This window comes from Lates calcarifer, linkage group LG3, assembly GCF_001640805.2.
Source record: "Lates calcarifer isolate ASB-BC8 linkage group LG3, TLL_Latcal_v3, whole genome shotgun sequence".
NCBI classification, from domain to species: Eukaryota; Metazoa; Chordata; class Actinopteri; family Centropomidae; genus Lates; species Lates calcarifer.
Window position 1 is genome coordinate 20,352,066 of NC_066835.1, and position 16,943 is coordinate 20,369,008.

At 39.9% G+C, this 16,943-nt stretch overlaps 2 protein-coding genes across 2 annotated transcripts; one reads left to right on the top strand and one right to left on the bottom strand.

Moving 5' to 3' along the window:
- Positions 1–2,688: 2,688 nt before the first annotated feature.
- LOC108886980 (germ cell-specific gene 1-like protein) lies at positions 2,689–8,652 on the top strand. The gene is made up of 7 exons (XM_018682153.2): positions 2,689–3,333; positions 4,709–4,903; positions 5,980–6,039; positions 6,145–6,303; positions 6,471–6,582; positions 6,959–7,387; positions 7,538–8,652. Exons 1-7 carry the CDS (start codon positions 3,138–3,140, stop codon positions 7,707–7,709), a joined length of 1,323 nt encoding a protein of 440 aa, XP_018537669.1. The 5' UTR covers positions 2,689–3,137; the 3' UTR covers positions 7,710–8,652.
- Positions 8,653–10,373: 1,721 nt separating this feature from the next.
- Positions 10,374–14,281, bottom strand: LOC108886955 (visinin). The gene is made up of 3 exons (XM_018682116.2): positions 13,690–14,281; positions 11,776–11,887; positions 10,374–11,555 (listed from the first exon to the last, which is right to left on the bottom strand). The coding sequence occupies exons 1-3, from the start codon at positions 14,068–14,070 to the stop codon at positions 11,470–11,472; spliced, it is 579 nt and encodes a 192-aa protein (XP_018537632.1). The 5' UTR covers positions 14,071–14,281; the 3' UTR covers positions 10,374–11,469.
- Between the last annotated feature and the right edge of the window lie 2,662 nt (positions 14,282–16,943).

Consider the following 16,943-nt stretch of genomic DNA (forward strand, 5'->3'; position numbering starts at 1 on the left):
TCACTTTCCCTTTAGCTTTAGCTGTGTTCGTCTGCACCAAGTCCTGAGGGAAATATCTGTCTCTTTAGCTGTTAAATCCTCCACTGTGTTCATCACCTTGTCTCCCACTTTGTCTGTCGTCTGTTCAGTGCTGAGGTTTTCCAGTTTCCTGCAGCTGGTGGAAACAGGTCTGAAGAGAGTCTGGTGATAACTGTAACTGCTGATAACAAGCGGTCAAATTTTGATACAAGAATATTGATTTGTGCAGCTTAAACTGTCATGTTGTAGTGCCTCAATTGTTTTCACTGTGCCAAACAAATCCAGCTGAAGCGGGAAAACCTCCAGAGTTTTAGCAATGCGTTCTGAACGTGCTGTTCCTGGTTTACTCACTTTCTAATCAGACTTAAACCAATGTCTTTCCACTTATGAGATTGCTTAAAGCCAGCTCTGTACATACAGCTGTACTGGTTTGTGTTAAGAGGGGTCGAGGTTTACAGAGCAGCATGTACCATGAGACCACATCACTGTCACACTCATCTCAGTCCAAGCTGTTCTATACCATCCTGTCAAATTAATCACCATAGGACCAGGAGGTCAGGAGGGTCACGAGTGATAGAGGAGGAGAGATGAAGAAAACAAGAGAGAAAGAGAGAGGGAGCTGTGAGGATGGATGAATACACGGCACAGGGAGGAAAGGGGAGGGAAAGTAACAGATGGACTTGTGAGGATTAGAGAGAAATCTGGGTGGGTTTCTGATGGAAACTCACCCAAGACGGAGGAGGGAGTGACGAGGGAGCGCAGAGGAAAGGTGAAGGAAACTGAAATCTGTGTCCGCGGAGAGGTGAAGAAAACATAAAGAGAGTCTCTCCCTGGGGGTCCCGAACATGGTGAGTCCGTCCACTTGTTTTTCAAATTTTTGTTTTGTTGCACGAGTGTAAGCTGATCAAAGGCTGAGCGTGAACAGCAGCTGGATTTTTCAATCACATACATGAGGGAAAAGATTTCAGCTCATCATGATGGAATCTGACAAAGGGGAAGCAGTAAAACAAGTCTTATTTTTATTTGCTGTAATGTGTGGAATATATAGAAGGTCTTTTGTCACTCTAGTGAGCGATAAAAAAAACAAAAAATTACTCCAAAATAAATGTCATGTAGGCTGCCAGCGTGCTGAGATTGCAGATTGAGTTCCTGTCTCAAAGCTCTTTGCCTGGATCAGTTAATCTGTAAGCCTCTGATGCTGGTAACAGGGACAGGTGTGTGGAGACATTATGTCTACATGTGTGCGGTACGTAAAAGTCGAGCAGAACAATGACTGCGTAAATGCACTATATGGATTATAGTTTCACACCATGAGCTGATTTGATGGACTAAATTAAACCTCAGTGCTTCGCTGGTCGATCAGAACATAATGAGTTATGACTGCAGTGATTTGATTAAAATGATGTTACATGTGCTGGGAGGATGACTTTCCTCATTCAGAAAATCTGTACAATAAATCCTGTTACCTTCATTGACCTGCCAGAAGGTTAGTCAAACTTTGCATTGTTCAAACTCAGGTGGACTTTATTTAAATTCTACTGGAGATCTCACAGTTTCCGAAGATACCAAATATGTCAAGCTGACTTTTGGGGGAAATGTGTATAAACTGATGCACCAACATGTTGAATATTTCTGTTTGGAGGATTGATACTGTCAGATTTTTCTAAGTATAAAGCTACTTAAGGGAGAGATAAAGGTAAAGCATGTTAACTAGCTAACCCCGTCCTGTCCCATCTGAGAGGATGGAGAAGTAGCGCTGCTCAGGGGGTGTACTCTGACCTCTGGCCTTGTAAATGATGGCTAAAGCTCTTGGTAACTAAACAGCATGTTAATGCTAATGTCAGCTGTGTAGTGGTAGCAAAAACATACATATAGAGCCTTTAATTGCAAATAGAATTTCAAATATACAACAATACCCACATTATAAAACAAATCTTAAACATGCTTTGAAAAGTAACCCAGAAAGGAAAACTCAGATTACAATGTTATTGTCTTGAGTTCATGTTATGTTGTAATTAGAACAAATAACACATAGAGCACAGTTATGATAGCGCACACCTGGCAGGAATGACGCACAACCTAAATTACTTGAACAAAGACTTTCCCCTGTAGACATGACTCTTAATCCAGATGTTTGCCTCTGTCTCCTTTTTTTCCTCTTAGGTGGTCCTCCAGACAAAGACAGCATGAGAGCCACTGGGCATTAATCTCATCCACCTAACTCTGCAAGATTAACACAGATTACCAGATCTGACCAGAGGTAGGCCTGAGATTCTGGACTAATCACTCCTTCGTGAACTCAATCCCTCTCAGAGAGGTGGAGGAACAGGTTGAAGAGTGGGATGTGCCCTCAGAGTGGGACTGATTAGTTTCCAAAATCCGCAGGATAAGACTTAGACGTTTATCTTCATCCGAGAGAAAACAAACTGAATCGGACACGAGACGGGAGTTATGATGGCAGCATGGGGGTAGAGTGGCAGCTTCCTGAGAAGAAATGTGTGGAGTCAAACGTGTCGCCTGGCTCGTGCCGTGACATCAAGAAAAGAAAGAAAGAAAGGAGGGTCCTAAATTTAAATCTGATGAACTGCTTTTCTTCGTGATGCTGATTTTCTTTGACTGAGAGCTGGAGTTCTTCCTGCAACCTCTGGCCTACACATCTGTCTCTTTTCTCTCTCACTCCCCGGAGGTGATTATATCCCAACACTTATATCCATCTTTCATCTCCACTGTCCTCTGACCTTCACTCATCGACTGTTTGTCCTCCTTAAACCCTCCCCTTCCCTCATCTGTCTACACAAACACACAACCTCTTTTTTTATCTTCCCCTCCGACCTTTGTTCTACTTCTCAAACATCCCTAATCCCCTCTCTCTCTTTTCCCCTCTTTACCATCCTCTGTGAATCAATCACCACAACGACCTTTCACGCCCAATGCATCATCAGCCCTCTGGACTTCTTCTTGTGGTGTCACGGAAACCCTCTCACTCTTCTAATCCTCATCCTGATTGGTCGACAGGCTCCTGCAGCCATTTTTTGAATCAGGATCAGCTTCAGAGTCGAGCCAAAGCACGCATCGTCTTTCAAAATTTTCTCTGAGTTTCTCAGAATTGAGAAGCAGCCATGCTGGAGAAAATGTCCAGACGTAACCGCTCCCTGCTGTCCCTGTTCCTCACCTCTCTGGCCCTGACTCTGTCCGTCTCGGCTTTCTGCACCTCCTACTGGTGCGAGGGAACACACAAGGTGGTGAAGCCGCTCTGCCTGTCGCCAGTCAAAATGAAGAACTGTGGGCAGAACAACAGCCAACCATACACCACAGGTGAGAGCAGGAGGTACTGTCAGTAACAATGTTATTCTTTTAGGGTGCAAATGACACTTTCTATATGGCTCTTGTTAGTATATAGATCCCATCATAATGAAATAAACCAACAAACCACTGAAAAACAAATAAGCACTGATCCAGTGTAGTTCTCTGGTTCAAAAGACATCTAGTTGTCTCAGTTTAAATGATTTGGTTAAAAAGTTAAACTTTTCAAAATAGTTAAATGTCATTGAAATGCTGTTAAACAACAGATACATGTCATTTAAAATCACATTTCAATCAATCATCACCAGAGACTACCTCATTTGTTCACGCACTAACAAATACAGTGACTATAAAAATGTATGGTATGTACACAGTGACTCTCACGTATGTATAAGCACACTTTTATCCACATACACTCAGATAAACATAAACTGAAAGTAAACGAGCTTGTGCGAGACGTACAACGCTAAAAACGCCTCTCATCCAAAAACAGAATCATGCAAAACAAGAAGTGTAAGGGACAGAAAGCACTGCAGAACAGAAAAAAAGATGTTTATATTGGTATTTATTTATATCGTTCACACATTCACGCACCAGTGGCAACAAGCTACCATGCAAGATGCTCGTTCAGGGCTCAGTGTCTTACTCAAGGACAATTTGACACATATTTTAGATCATATTTTTAGATGACAAAGACAACTTTTTGTGCACCTTCAAGTTAGGACATGTTTAGTCAATATTCATTAGTTCAACAGGGAAGAATTTTAATTTTAAACTTCAAGTTTCGCAGCAGCATGTGTGTTCCTGTTGATGTTACAACTGTCAAATGACATTGATATGATAAGACTGTGTTGATACAGTATTTCTGTCAGAAAACAGAGAGTGTACGGTGATGTAAGAATAACTTTTAATGTTTCAAAAAAATATTAGTAGATAGTAACTTAGTCCAGGATTTTGTGACATCCACAGTGTTTTTCTTGCACCCCATATTCCTGCATTTTTACACTGGACTGGCAGAGATTCACATAATCCCAGCTTTGTTGCTAATCTCAGAACTTTGTATCTGCAGCTGCATGTTATCTGGACTCTGTAACCCGCTGTCTTATCTTCCAGCGCTAAGCCTATTTGTTTCCATGTAGTATTCAATTTTCACAACACAGAAAAAGCACAAATTACCCAAAGAACTGTGTTTCAGGCCTGGTTTATGTTACAGGCTGTGACCCACAGGAGACCCGTCGTAGGATTTATGTCAGAGTTTCTTGGCACATTGGTCATGAAGATGATCCTTCACTGCAATGTAGAGTTCATTGAGGGATATATTTTATTAATAAATGTTCTTTCTCTCCTTTTCTGCACCTCTATTCTCTTTACACCTTCCTCCGTTCAGAGGCCCCCACCCCTGACCCCAAGAACCCCCCGTCCAACGTGACGCTGTCTCCGCTGCAGAAAGAGGAGTTGGCCAGAATAAAGAGGAAGCAGCTGGCCAATGCCGTCCACTATATCTGGGAAACTGGCGAGGACAAGTACATGCTGCGTTACTTCCACACTGGCTTCTGGCTCTCCTGTGAGAAGCACAATGAAGGTTGGTGATCATGAATGACAGGAGCCCAGTTTGAATATTTGTGTTTAGGAAGATCATATAAGAATTGAAATTCCTTTCAGAAGAATCCCTGAAGTTGAAAGTGTTTCTATGCACTTTCCAGCTTCTTTTTGTCTTCTCCCATTTGCAGCATCTGTCACTTGTATACAGAATCTTAATTGATTAATGAATAGGTGATAAATACGTCATTAAAGTATCACAGAATCACTCCATTGAAAGTTCAGGAAGGGGTCCTCTCCAAACTGTGGCCACAAATTTGGAAGCTGCACATTATTATTGTCTAAGATTTTAACAACGAGTAATCATATTATTGGAACTGAAGGACGGGACTTAGTCCAAAACATGTAAAAACATCAGACAAAAAGATGTTGACAATGCTTTCCACAAACTTTTGACTTTTGGTATAGCCATAGTGCTGACATGTATCTTTCTTCATTTTCTTTCTTCTTTATTGTAAGTATACTGTCAGTGAAAATGTGTTTTAGTCAGCATGGATGATGTACAGTACGGCCTCTTCTCCCAGCAGGCAGCACAGCTTTAAATAAATATGCTAAATATATGTATATCTTGCTTTTGTTTTGGTGCCCCACCGAAAATGTCCCCCTAACATCCAAAAATTACTTCCAGAAACTGTTACATCATCCTCAAAATCATGTACAGAGCAAACATAGCTATCCTGCAAACAGAAAGTAATCACCAGCTTGTTTTCTTCTTTCTAAAAGACACTGTGATTGATTGAAAGTCAGCAGCTCAAAGCAGATTTCTGGATTTTAGATTGACATTCTTCCTCCTATAGGAAGGCAAACTAGTGGGCTTAAAGCAGCTCGTACGTTTTCAGGATTTATAACAAGGATAGACAAAAGTACTCAGCATTTGTAAGGGATTATTAATTCCATCTTCCCCCAAAAACCAAATATTGCAGTTGCAACATAAGACTGTTTTATTTCAGAGGCTAGAGAGACAAACTTCTGCTTTAATCCACAGACATTCAGCAACATTCAAATATTACAGACTCAGCAAGACTTAAGGACAAAACTGAATGCTGTTTGTTCCTTCAGGTGATGATCAGGAAGAAAAGTGTCGCAGCTTCATTGAGCTGACGCCAGGAGAAACACAAGGTTGGTACACGTTCCTCACTGTATTTTTCAAAACTGAAAAAACAAAGCGGCGAAAGTATAAATCACATAAACTTGTTTTTTATTCTTTTCTACACCTGTTTCCAGGTGTCCTCTGGCTGTCAGTCATCAGTGAGTTCATGTACATTGGTCTTCTGGCCATGGGCTTCCTGCTGATGTGTGTGGAAGCGATTTGCCTCTGTGCCAAGAGGGAGATGAACGCCCTCAAGATCAACGCCTTCGCTGCCATGTGCACCGTCCTCTCAGGTGAGGACAGGGAGACACTTCCTGCTGTTCTTTTATGAAATGTCACTCTAAGTCATCTATTCAAGTCAGTCCTCTTTCCATATAATCAAAATTCCCTAAATTATTTAACCCACTCTCTTTTTTTGTCTCTTTTTGCCCCTGTCTCTGTGTGTTTTTTCCTCTGTCAGGTATGATGGGGATGGTTGCACACATGATGTACACCACAGTGTTTCAAATGACTGTCAGCATTGGACCCAAAGACTGGAGGCCACAGACCTGGGACTATGGATGGTCCTTTGCGTAAGTTTGTTCAATATAAAATAATCAGTAATCAGTAGTTTGAAAAAATCTGATTGGAAATGTAAAATAAATCTACATGACTCCTTCCTGTGACATACGACTTCAGTGAAACTTTTCCTTTCGGAGTAAAAATTGCTTCACATGAGAGAAACTAAAAGCTAAACCAGCTCAAAGAGCTACTGTGACCATGATTGCGAGTTACTAATACTAGCATGTCCTCAGCTGGCCAGTGTATTGGCCAATAGCTACGCAGCTAGCAGTTGGTTCTCGCTTTCTAAATATTCTGTGAGGACATTCAAATGAATTTTGCTGTCCAAGTTGCATTAGCCTGTGTTCTGACACCAAGTTCAAAATCTTTTCTTTCTGTACTCCCCAGCATGGCGTGGCTGTCGTTCAGCTGCTGCATGGCGGCCGCCGTGGCCACACTCAACTCCTACACAAAGACCATCATTGAGATGAAGCACCGTGCCCGGGTTAGGCTGGAGGAGGCCCGAGCCGCCGCCCGCGCCCCCTCCTATGAGGAGGTCGTTCGAGCCGGTGGTGGAGGGGTTTACTCCGTCAGTCAGCTGATTCAGCTTGGCCAGCAAGGGGTGCTCATGGATCCGCTGTGGCCCAGAGGAGTGGGACCAGCTGTCGGACCTCTGGCATGTGGAGCTGGGGGAGCGTTGCTCGTAGGTGGAGGAGGAATTGGAGTCGGAGGGATGGGAATGGGAGGAGTTGGAGTGGGAGGAATGCCTGCCATGGGAGGAGTTGGGGGAATGGGAGTTGGGGGAAATGGGGTCGGAATGGGAATGGGAGCAGTAGGGGGGGTTGGGGGAATGGGCGTGGGAACATTGGGAGCATTGGGAGGAATTGGAGTGGGAGGAATGGCAGCCATTGGAGGACTTGGGGGAATGGGAGTTGGGGGAAATGGGGTCGGAATGGGAGCAGTAGGAGGGGTTGGGGGAATGGGTGTGGGAACAGTGGGAGCACTGGGAGGAGTTGGAGTGGGTATGGGAAGGCTGGTTGACCCTCATGGTGTGGTGGTGGTGGAGGGATGTGGCACTGAAGGATGTGAAGACTGTGAACGGGAGATGGACGAGATAGATTACACTCTGCAGGAGGAGAGAGAGGACTCACTTTGCTAAGATTTTGGGGGGCAGAGAACTGTGACGAACATCTTGTCAGGACTGGATCTACACATAATATTTACAGTCCAAGACTACGAGACTTGAACATACCAGTCCTACCTTTGTATATATGCTAATCAAAGCATTCAAATAATGACTGTAGCATGATACATTTCCAGACTGTTACTGTTGCAGCAGTTACACAATAATTTCAAGCTGTGTCATTTGATTTAATGACCACTAGGGGGCATAGAAACTCCAGAACAATCTTACAGACTCACACTTCTGATACACTGTTAGTTTATCACTTTGTTACAGCTAATGAGTTAGCAGAAAATTGCCGACTTACACTAACAACATTAGTGTAAGAAGGCAACATTATTATCCCATTGTGTTTCTACTCATGCTCCTTTCAGCTCTGGTTTGGTCTCTACCAACAGAAAAATCTTCCAGCAGGTAGTTGGGTGTTGATTCTCATTGGGTTCAGTACTAGTGACTCAGCTGTGCGAACGACTTTGCTGGTAAAATTGTCAATATTAACAGTGAAATAAAGCTCACTGAAGTTTAAAATGGTATACTACTTGATGCAAGTGTAAAACTTCAGTATATTTTGAGGTACTTTTTTTTAATCACGTCTAAGGCCAAGTTCAGGGTAAACGAACTCAGCCCAATTGTGACACGTTGTTGTTGTGGCTGACAAATTTCCAGTGTCACAACTGAATATGAACATCAGGAAATGATGTGATGTGAGTGATGTGAGTTTACAAGAGAAGAAATATGGTACAAATGTGGAATATGATGTTATTCTTGTTTTTTTATTCAGTGTTTGCATGAATGGATTGAAATCCCCTTTAGTACAGTGAGAAATAAAAACAAATCATGTTCACTGCATGTTTTATCAACACACAGTAGCTTTGTTGTAGACAAACTCTATTTATTTGCAATATCAAGCTGCTCTCAAAAGGACAAATAAAGAAAAATAACCAGTGAGCAGTTTAGTTTTGGACTGAGATATGTTGATTTACTTCTTCCCACAGTAGAGGAGAGTGGGTGGAAATTAAGCAGAAATGATCATTGAGGTTAAAAACTTTGGTACAGGTGATAAAGCTCGTCAGCATTGGAACCTTTGTCACACCTATCTGTGTGTTTTTCTTCTACCTGTCAGTCAATGTACATCTATGAAAAAAAAGAAAAAGTAAGAATCAAAGATTACAGCATCAGAGAGATTTAGATGTTAAGACAGATGCTTTCAAGTGCTGGACAGAAGATTATGTCAATAATCTCCAGCAGTCAGGGGAATAAGACTGAGAGAGAGAAAGAGAGAGACTGACATAATATAGGCAGTGAAGCAGAGATAAACAGGGCTGTCCTATCCTGAGCAGTATGCAGAGAGTAATTAAAAATGTAAATTACGAGGTTGAATTATACAACGGTTTATGTAAGATCACACTGAAAGTGACATGATTTAGTTTCCTTTGTGCCTGTTTTTTTCTCAGGGGTTAATTCAATAATTTATTTATTGTAAACTCAACAGTGTCTATCTGTCACTACGTTTTTAATTACAGCAGCAAAAAACAGCTTTATACATATGATAACAGCAATCACATATTTTTGATTGAAGTTTTGTTTTGAGCATTTTTGAGAATGTTGCAGTTTCAATTGGCCTCTTATTCCAAGTTTCCATTCATTTTATTTTTATAGTACACTGTACATTAGATCTTTTGTCTCAAGTCAATCAAGAAATCATTTCTTCTTTAAAGTCAGTCTCAACTCCCAATGTTGTTTTCATAAAAATTTCATAATGAAATAAGCAGCATGTATGCTTCAAAAAAAAAAAAAAAAAAAAAAAAAAATAGCAGATGTTTCCTAGAATGTGGAGCAAGAAAGTAAAGTAGGTCTTTTCTTTACGAAACAATATTAATCTCTGACACGGAAACTATTATCTGTGTTTGTCTTGTGTAACTTAAGAACACAGTCATTGTGAAGCGGGACAGCTGGAGCATCTGGAGACTTTGGGAGGAATGAAAGGTTGGGCTCTTATTTTGGTTACTCTGGATAATCCACAAACCTCAGTGAGAACAAGGGAAGCTGTTCCTAATCAAAACTATTCATGGTGGATTATCCTGTGTATAAGAGTTTTCCAAATCTAATTTCTATGTTTTTGGAACTACAGTTGCAGACAATTAGAGATGAACCTGTGACAGCTGTTTCGTATCAGTCAGAAAGTGGGTTGAACATAGACATCACCTCACTTGCACTTGAGAAAAGGGGGTATTGGACATGAGGACATGGTCTTTATAAAAGGCTCAGCACATTTCCTTTGTTTAGCCACACTAGTGGTGTGCACTTTGTACTTGTACTATGGAACTTGAGCAGGTATGATCTCCCTCTAACTGATAGTCAGCATGGAATCAGGCCCAGCAAGTAATGCTGGACCATAGATTACTTCTACAGGCTGGTGTTGTTCACCAAAAGTGACATTGTGTTGCTTTAAATCTAGTAACACATTTGTGTCACCCCCTTAAGATAAATTCTGACAGCTTAAATGAGCCCTTAACTTTTTATCTAGCGCCATCATCAGGTCAAAAATGTTTTGGTTTATGACCAAATACCTGCAAAACTGAACTGACATTCCCATTAGCCCCATCTGTTCTTTGTGTTTAAGGCTAATTAGCAAATGCTAACACTAAACTACATGACAAACATTATATCTGCTATGCAAAAATTTTAGTGTGTTAGCATTGTCATTTTCAGCTGGCTCTAGAGTTCTTACTAAAATACTGTATCATACAACCCCATAGTCTGATTTCTTGACATTAACATAACACACTGAAAAGAGTCGGAGTTTTATTACAATTTCATGGTTTTAATTTATTGAATTTATTGTAAAGGGAAATCCAGGACCAACACTTAGTTTTACTGTTGTTGTATATGAACAGACCTATAAGCACTTAACTAGACATCAAACATGTAGGATTGTGCCACATGGATGAATTGAACACTGTAAAATGCACAAAATTACACAATAATATTACCACGGCATTTACTGTAATTAAACCATGAGCTACATGTTGGTCAGGTTTTAAAAAACATCCCAGGATAAAATGAGAAACTACAGCAATTTGCTGCCCATTGAGAAAAAAAGAATATATTTCATGATAATGATACTTTAACTAATGCACATAACATGTTGTCATATTAAAATGTGTGCTCGAGTCGCTAAAACACACCTTCACAATTTACTTTTTCTTCAGAAATGTAAACTAAATACTGACAGTTTCGGAAATTCTGTATGTGCTTTATTTATTGCAATCCAAATGAAGAAGATAAAATATTTTTAGGTGTGGGAAGTATCAAATAGGCCACATACTTATGAAGGAATACTGCTGTCTATTTCATGATAGACAGATAATGGTCAACTTGAATTTCTTTTGAAACTTAGAAATTTGGAAAAGATTGCTACGGTAACTGTAGTCGCTGGTAACCTGGGGGCAAATTCTCCTGCTTTCCAGTTTTAAACTGACATGTTTATTTTACACTCTGTGTAATAAAGAAAACACGTCAGATGGCACACTTGAATTGGTGATGACTGTCACAAAATCCTGCAGGAGATTCTGTATCATTATTTAATTTTGAGCGAATGGGGCGATATCATCACACCTGCTATGTGCTCACATTTTGTGGACGTTCAGTCAGGTGTCATTGCATTAGCAGAAGGAATGGCAAAGTGGAAAAAAAGGAATGGAGAGAGATACAATGAATATGTTTGATAGAACAGTTACTTTAAAGGCTGATACTGAATCAAACGAAGAGCTTCATCATTATCCAACACTCCCTGGATGAACTCCCCTTCTGCCACTCGGTCTGGATGGAGAAAAAAGAAAATGATGTTCAGTTTGTGTAATTGAAATGACCACAACATAAAAACATGTCTTAAAAGAACCTAAAAGAAGGAGGCAGATTTTTTATACTGGTTTCCTTAAAGCAGTAGAAAGAGCAAACTCGGACAGAAGCAAGAACACCAAAATTGTTACATGTCACATATTTGTCCATTCATATCTCCATTAACACAGTTTCATCTCACCATTCTCTCCTTTGTCAAAGAACTTCCAGAGTTTATCCGCCCTCTTCTCAGGTGTGTTTTCATCTTCAGGCAGATCAGCCAATTCATCTTTAGGAATCAGCTTGAAAATTGCCTGTTAATGGAAAAATATATAAGACATACATTGGTCAAAAAGAGAGAATGATTTAGTGTTTATATTTTTTGCTGTCCATAAATGCTACTTTTGCTACATTTTATTTGTTTAATTTGCTTTGTGTCACTTTTTACTAAATGGTCTCTTTTACAACCCCACTATTTCCTCTTGTCTCGGGTATCATAGCTGAAATTAAAATGAATTCTACCACTATAAACATGTTTGCAATCAGCTTGGAACCATCACTCCAAAATCCTCCTTAAATCTCAACCATTTTGTCACTTGTGCTGATCATGTGTCTGTTGACAAAAACAGCATGGATTAACTGACGGGCTCTTTGGCCTCTCTGGCTTTGTTCTGTGATTATATGAACTCTAATAAATTAAATTGAAATCATTGTGGCTATAAATAGGCCTACAGGGGAAGTAAAGATTTCAAAGCACCCGTAAAATTGGGTATTTTTAATTTGTTGTCACTGAGTGCTCTACTGGCACTGACACAGAAATACTGTACAGCACTTTGATAGTGATAATCTGTGCACTGTTGGGTCCCTGTTTCCTGTCTCTCTATTTAACCTTTTTAACAGTGACTGTGATTGGATCAGTGTCCAAAGCATTTACATTTCAAGAAATAAAATGCAAATACTCTGAATAATCTCATCACATAGTGAAAAAACTGAGGAGGATTGGCAGTGCTGTGAAAACCAAAACTACTAGTTCATATTTCAATGATAAATGTAGGGCTTAAAGAAAAGATTACTGAAAAGACAATGGCCAGGCTGCCAAATAAATGACAAATCATCTTATCCAGACATACTGCAGTCAGACTGACGAAAGATTTGTTTTTTTTTTTCTTAAACCCCATTTTTCAGCTTCTCTTACTAGTAGCCTTATATTCTCCTCTCTAAAAGTAAGCAATAATTCAGAGAAAGATATGTTAGTTAGTTATGTTGTTATGTTTGAATGGCTAAAGAGTGGCAGTGCGAAATTCGAGAAAAAATCCAGACAAAAGTTAAAAAGTTTCAGTGTAAGTTTTAGAAATAGATGTGAGGATGTGACAGTCCCAAATCAACCTGTATGCAGATGACACTGTTGTTTATACTTCTGCTAATGTTCATTCTCTAAACAAATGGTTCCCATAGTTTGCTCAAAGTGGTTTAGGTAGATTACTTAGTATTACACTGGCTTCATTTGTTAATTTGAGTGAGTTAGTGTGCTATCCTATTGTTTTGAGCAGACATCTACATATCACCTCCTGTTTGAACTATATAGTCAACTACATTCACTTCAATTCTATAAATATTCTCCTATCCTCACTCTAGATCCCTCTGCCCTCTGCTGGTTTTGGCCTTAATTTATCCTAAACTGTTTATCAGAATCAGTGAAAGTCTAATCCTGTGTTTAAATAAAATGTTACCTAACAAAATTAAGTCCATGAGATGTAGAATAGCTTGCAGTGCTGCAGTCAAAGTTGGTAACTGAGAAATTGTGGGGGGGTGCTGATTGGGAATGTGATTAGAAATGCTCCTGTAATCTCCATGCACCTCAGCTATTATATATATACATTGTATATAACTTCCTTCAGGGTTCACTGCACAGCAAATCTCAGTTTCTTTGGTCTCTCTTCCCCTCACATCTCTTAGTAAATCATAACTTTTCACCCTATTGATCTACCAATCAATTTATCTATTCCACCAAATTGTTTTAGTACAGCCCAAGATGCAGTGGCTTGCAAAGATTGTGCCCAGTGCCCAGTTTGTGCTGAAGTTGGACAAACTGCACCACCCTTTTTCCAAAACTCACCGTGCAGATTTCCTTGACCTCTGACTTGGTGATGTAGCCGTTCTTGTCCACGTCAAACAGTGAGAAGGCCCACTCCAGTTTCCTGGTGGTCTTCCCTGTTGATGTCATGTGGAGGGCGATGATGTACTCCTTGAAGTCCAGCGTGCCATCGTCGTTTGTGTCGAAGGAGCGGAACACATGTTGGGCATATGTATTGGCATCACTCTCTGGGAAGAACTTACTGTAGATGGTCTGAAACTCTTCTTTTGAGATGCGCCCTGTTGGACACTGCCTTTTGAAGTTTTCGTACCACTGGACAATCTCAGTCTCTGAGAACTTGGTGTTCAGCTTCAGGTCCTCCAGGATCTCCTTGGACACGGCACCACTCTTGCTGTTACCCATTGTTGTTGGTGTTGGTGATGTTTTAGAGCTATATCAAATTGTGAATTTGTGGCCCTTCAGCTCTTCTGGGGCAGTTGATGCAGAACTTTAACCTAGAGGCTTGCCTCCTCTGCTTTGTCAAAGTGGTAAACAGAGGATTATTCCTGTAATATGGCTGCAGAATCTTTCTTGATCCTGGTCCTGGCCTGCAATTCAGCCCACAGTGGCAAATACTGTGAAAAGAACAGAAGCTGCTTGGTAAGCTCATTAAGCCAATCAGCGATCCAGTAATACCAGCAAGAGGTGTCACGGACAGGGTTCAACCCAAGTCAAAGCTGTTTCAGCTAGTTTTGGCAATTCTTTCACTATTTCTATTTTAAAATAAGGGCAAGCGGAGAGAGATGGCAATACGTGTGGTTACCTCATCAGTGCATCCTGTGCAGAGAGTAGGGATGGCAATCACATCTTACAGTAATATGGTATCACTTAGTACTATGGTAACAGCAGAGTAAAGTTTTATAAGCACTTAAATGATGTTAGCTGACACATTTTGACAAACGCATAACATCAAAATGAAGTATATAATCTGTGATACCTGATTCCCATTTCACTCTGACAATCCAGCACTGGAGATTTGTGCAATGTGACCCAGGAAGATAAGAAAAGTTCTTAGCTGACACTTAAACATGGCTCCTCTGGGGTTGTTCAGCTGTTGTTTTATGATAGTGTTTTTCTTCATTTCAGTGTGGAGTGAAATGCAGTCTTAGAGGAAAACTGATGCTTGGAGGAGCATATATTTTAGACTCAGTTAAGAATCAGCCCTGCTTTCTATGCACCAACTGAGCATGGATGAGCCTTGCTTCAGCCCTAGTCTGTATCTATACTGACCACAGTTGTATTGATGGTTTTGCAAGGCCTTTATTGTTAAGCAAGATGTGCCATTAGTTGAATGGGCCATCTCATATCTATAGCTTCGTAGGTCTGATTGCCTTTGTAGGTGAAATCCACATGGATCATGGTCTTCAAAGGCTTCAAATCAGTGTCCTGCTCAGTTGGTGGTGAGAGGTAACTCAATGTTTTTTGTGTCCCATCACCAAAATTAGTCCAATGCATTCCAAGTTTTACTCAGCAGAAACACACCGTAAAATAGAGACATCACTACACTTACATGACAAGAAAATGTGTGACTTATCACACTGGAGACAGCAGCACTGTTGGCTGAAGTAATTCAAAGTATAAGCTATATAAGTAAGATTTTCAGCTCTGTATGGTTATAGTTATGGTTAAAATAATCCATAAAAAATGAAGCTAGAAATGGAAAGCTGCCTCATAAGATGTGATTTAAAACAAACTTAATTGTCATAAACAAATCATTCATTTTTTTCTCCCATTTGTCTCAATGCAAATCATTTATTTAAGTTATGACTTCACCTTTACCATAGATAAAGTAGTCAGTAGCAGTTCCACATTTCATCAAACAGAAAATACACAAAACTAAAATAATGCTATTTTTCTGCAGAGAATATCTCTTGTATTTAGTTTAAATAAAATTAACTAACTGTACCAAAAGTCCAGGAACACTAAAATGTCCAACAGTTATTCCCACCAAAAATTTGATATCACAAGTCCTTAGGATCATGATATTTCAGTGTAGCGGAGCTCTGTGTGTTTCCTACCTGTGTGAGCAGCTGAGGAGTCCAGGACAAACAGTGATGCTGTGTCTGTGAGCAGCAGAGGAAATGAGCCTCCACCTGCTGAGCTAAGACAATTAATCTGGATAACCCTGAGGCGGAGCAACAGCAGAACCCATGTGAACTCCTGAGCTTCCTGAGCTGCTGCTTCTTTTTTTCCTCATGTGGTCAAGTGGTTGAGTCACATTTATTTATAAGGTGTTTATCACAAACAAGACTGTAGGAAGCGCTTTGCAGAGCAAAGAGGACACACATGCAAAACAAGAAAAACAAGAAGCACATTACAGACAACCTCACATAGAAACTCATAAAAAAAGAGTTTAAGTAGTAAGGCAATGTATTTGTTTATGCTCTGACCATGTGAATTTGGGGAGAAAATTACTGAAAAACAATCTGATGATTTTTGAAAATATTTTGAAGGCATTTCTCCTTCATTCATGGCTCTGTTAGGTTCCCCATTATGTCCTAGACCATTTGTGTTTTAACATCATAATAGACCCAAGAAGGAAATCTACACCATTAGTGCTTGTTATTTTGGACAGATTTCCCCTTAACAGCTTACCTTTTGGAGTTTAGTTTACAGGTTGATGAGCAAAGTCTGGTAATCACATTTAACTGTCAGTAAATTTATCTGATGGCAGCTATTACTATCCTGGATTATTTCAGACATGCAGCCAGTTCTGATTTTTGAGATTCTTTCTGGAACAATAATTAACAATAATTAAAATAACAATTAATGTGGAATGACCAAAAATACCCTTTATCTTTTATTGCAATCAAATACAGCAGTCCTGTGAGAAGTAATGCATTTGTGACTGGTGTGATTTTAGGTTTGGAGTGTATCAAATGCACTGTGTGAAAGGGAAATTAATATGTTTACAGTTGATTTTTGTTACTTTCTATTGCTGTTTGATTGTCAGTATTTTACACATTTGTTGTAGGAGAAATTTGAGTTTTGCTTATTAAAAGTTTATTAAATGTTTTCCTTATATTCTCACATTTTTAAATGATCAGTATCTATATAAAATAATCATTAAACCCTAATTATTATTGTGTGGCCATTATGCAGTGAGAGTGACAGGTAAGATAGGAGGTCTGACGGACAACTGACACAGGTTCAGCAGGGGATTTAAATGCTCTTAGCTTAGTCTTGACTGCTGATCCATGATCTGCTCTGCTGTAAACCAGTCTGCACAGAAAGCA

What these genes read in the sequence shown, in the direction of transcription:
- LOC108886980 (XM_018682153.2), top strand. Translation starts at nt 3,138, where the DNA reads ATGCTGGAGAAAATGTCCAGACGTAACCGCTCCCTGCTGTCCCTGTTC. An exon ending in CAGCCAACCATACACCACAG is followed by an intron (nt 3,334 to 4,708) that starts GTGAGAGCAGGA and finishes TCCTCCGTTCAG; the next exon opens with AGGCCCCCACCCCTGACCCC. An exon ending in CATGTGCACCGTCCTCTCAG is followed by an intron (nt 6,304 to 6,470) that starts GTGAGGACAGGG and finishes TTCCTCTGTCAG; the next exon opens with GTATGATGGGGATGGTTGCA.
- LOC108886955 (XM_018682116.2), bottom strand. Translation starts at nt 14,070, where the DNA reads ATGGGTAACAGCAAGAGTGGTGCCGTGTCCAAGGAGATCCTGGAGGAC. An exon ending in AGGTCAAGGAAATCTGCACG is followed by an intron (nt 11,888 to 13,689) that starts GTGAGTTTTGGA and finishes TTCCATTAACAG; the next exon opens with GCAATTTTCAAGCTGATTCC. An exon ending in CTTTGACAAAGGAGAGAATG is followed by an intron (nt 11,556 to 11,775) that starts GTGAGATGAAAC and finishes TTCTCCATCCAG; the next exon opens with ACCGAGTGGCAGAAGGGGAG.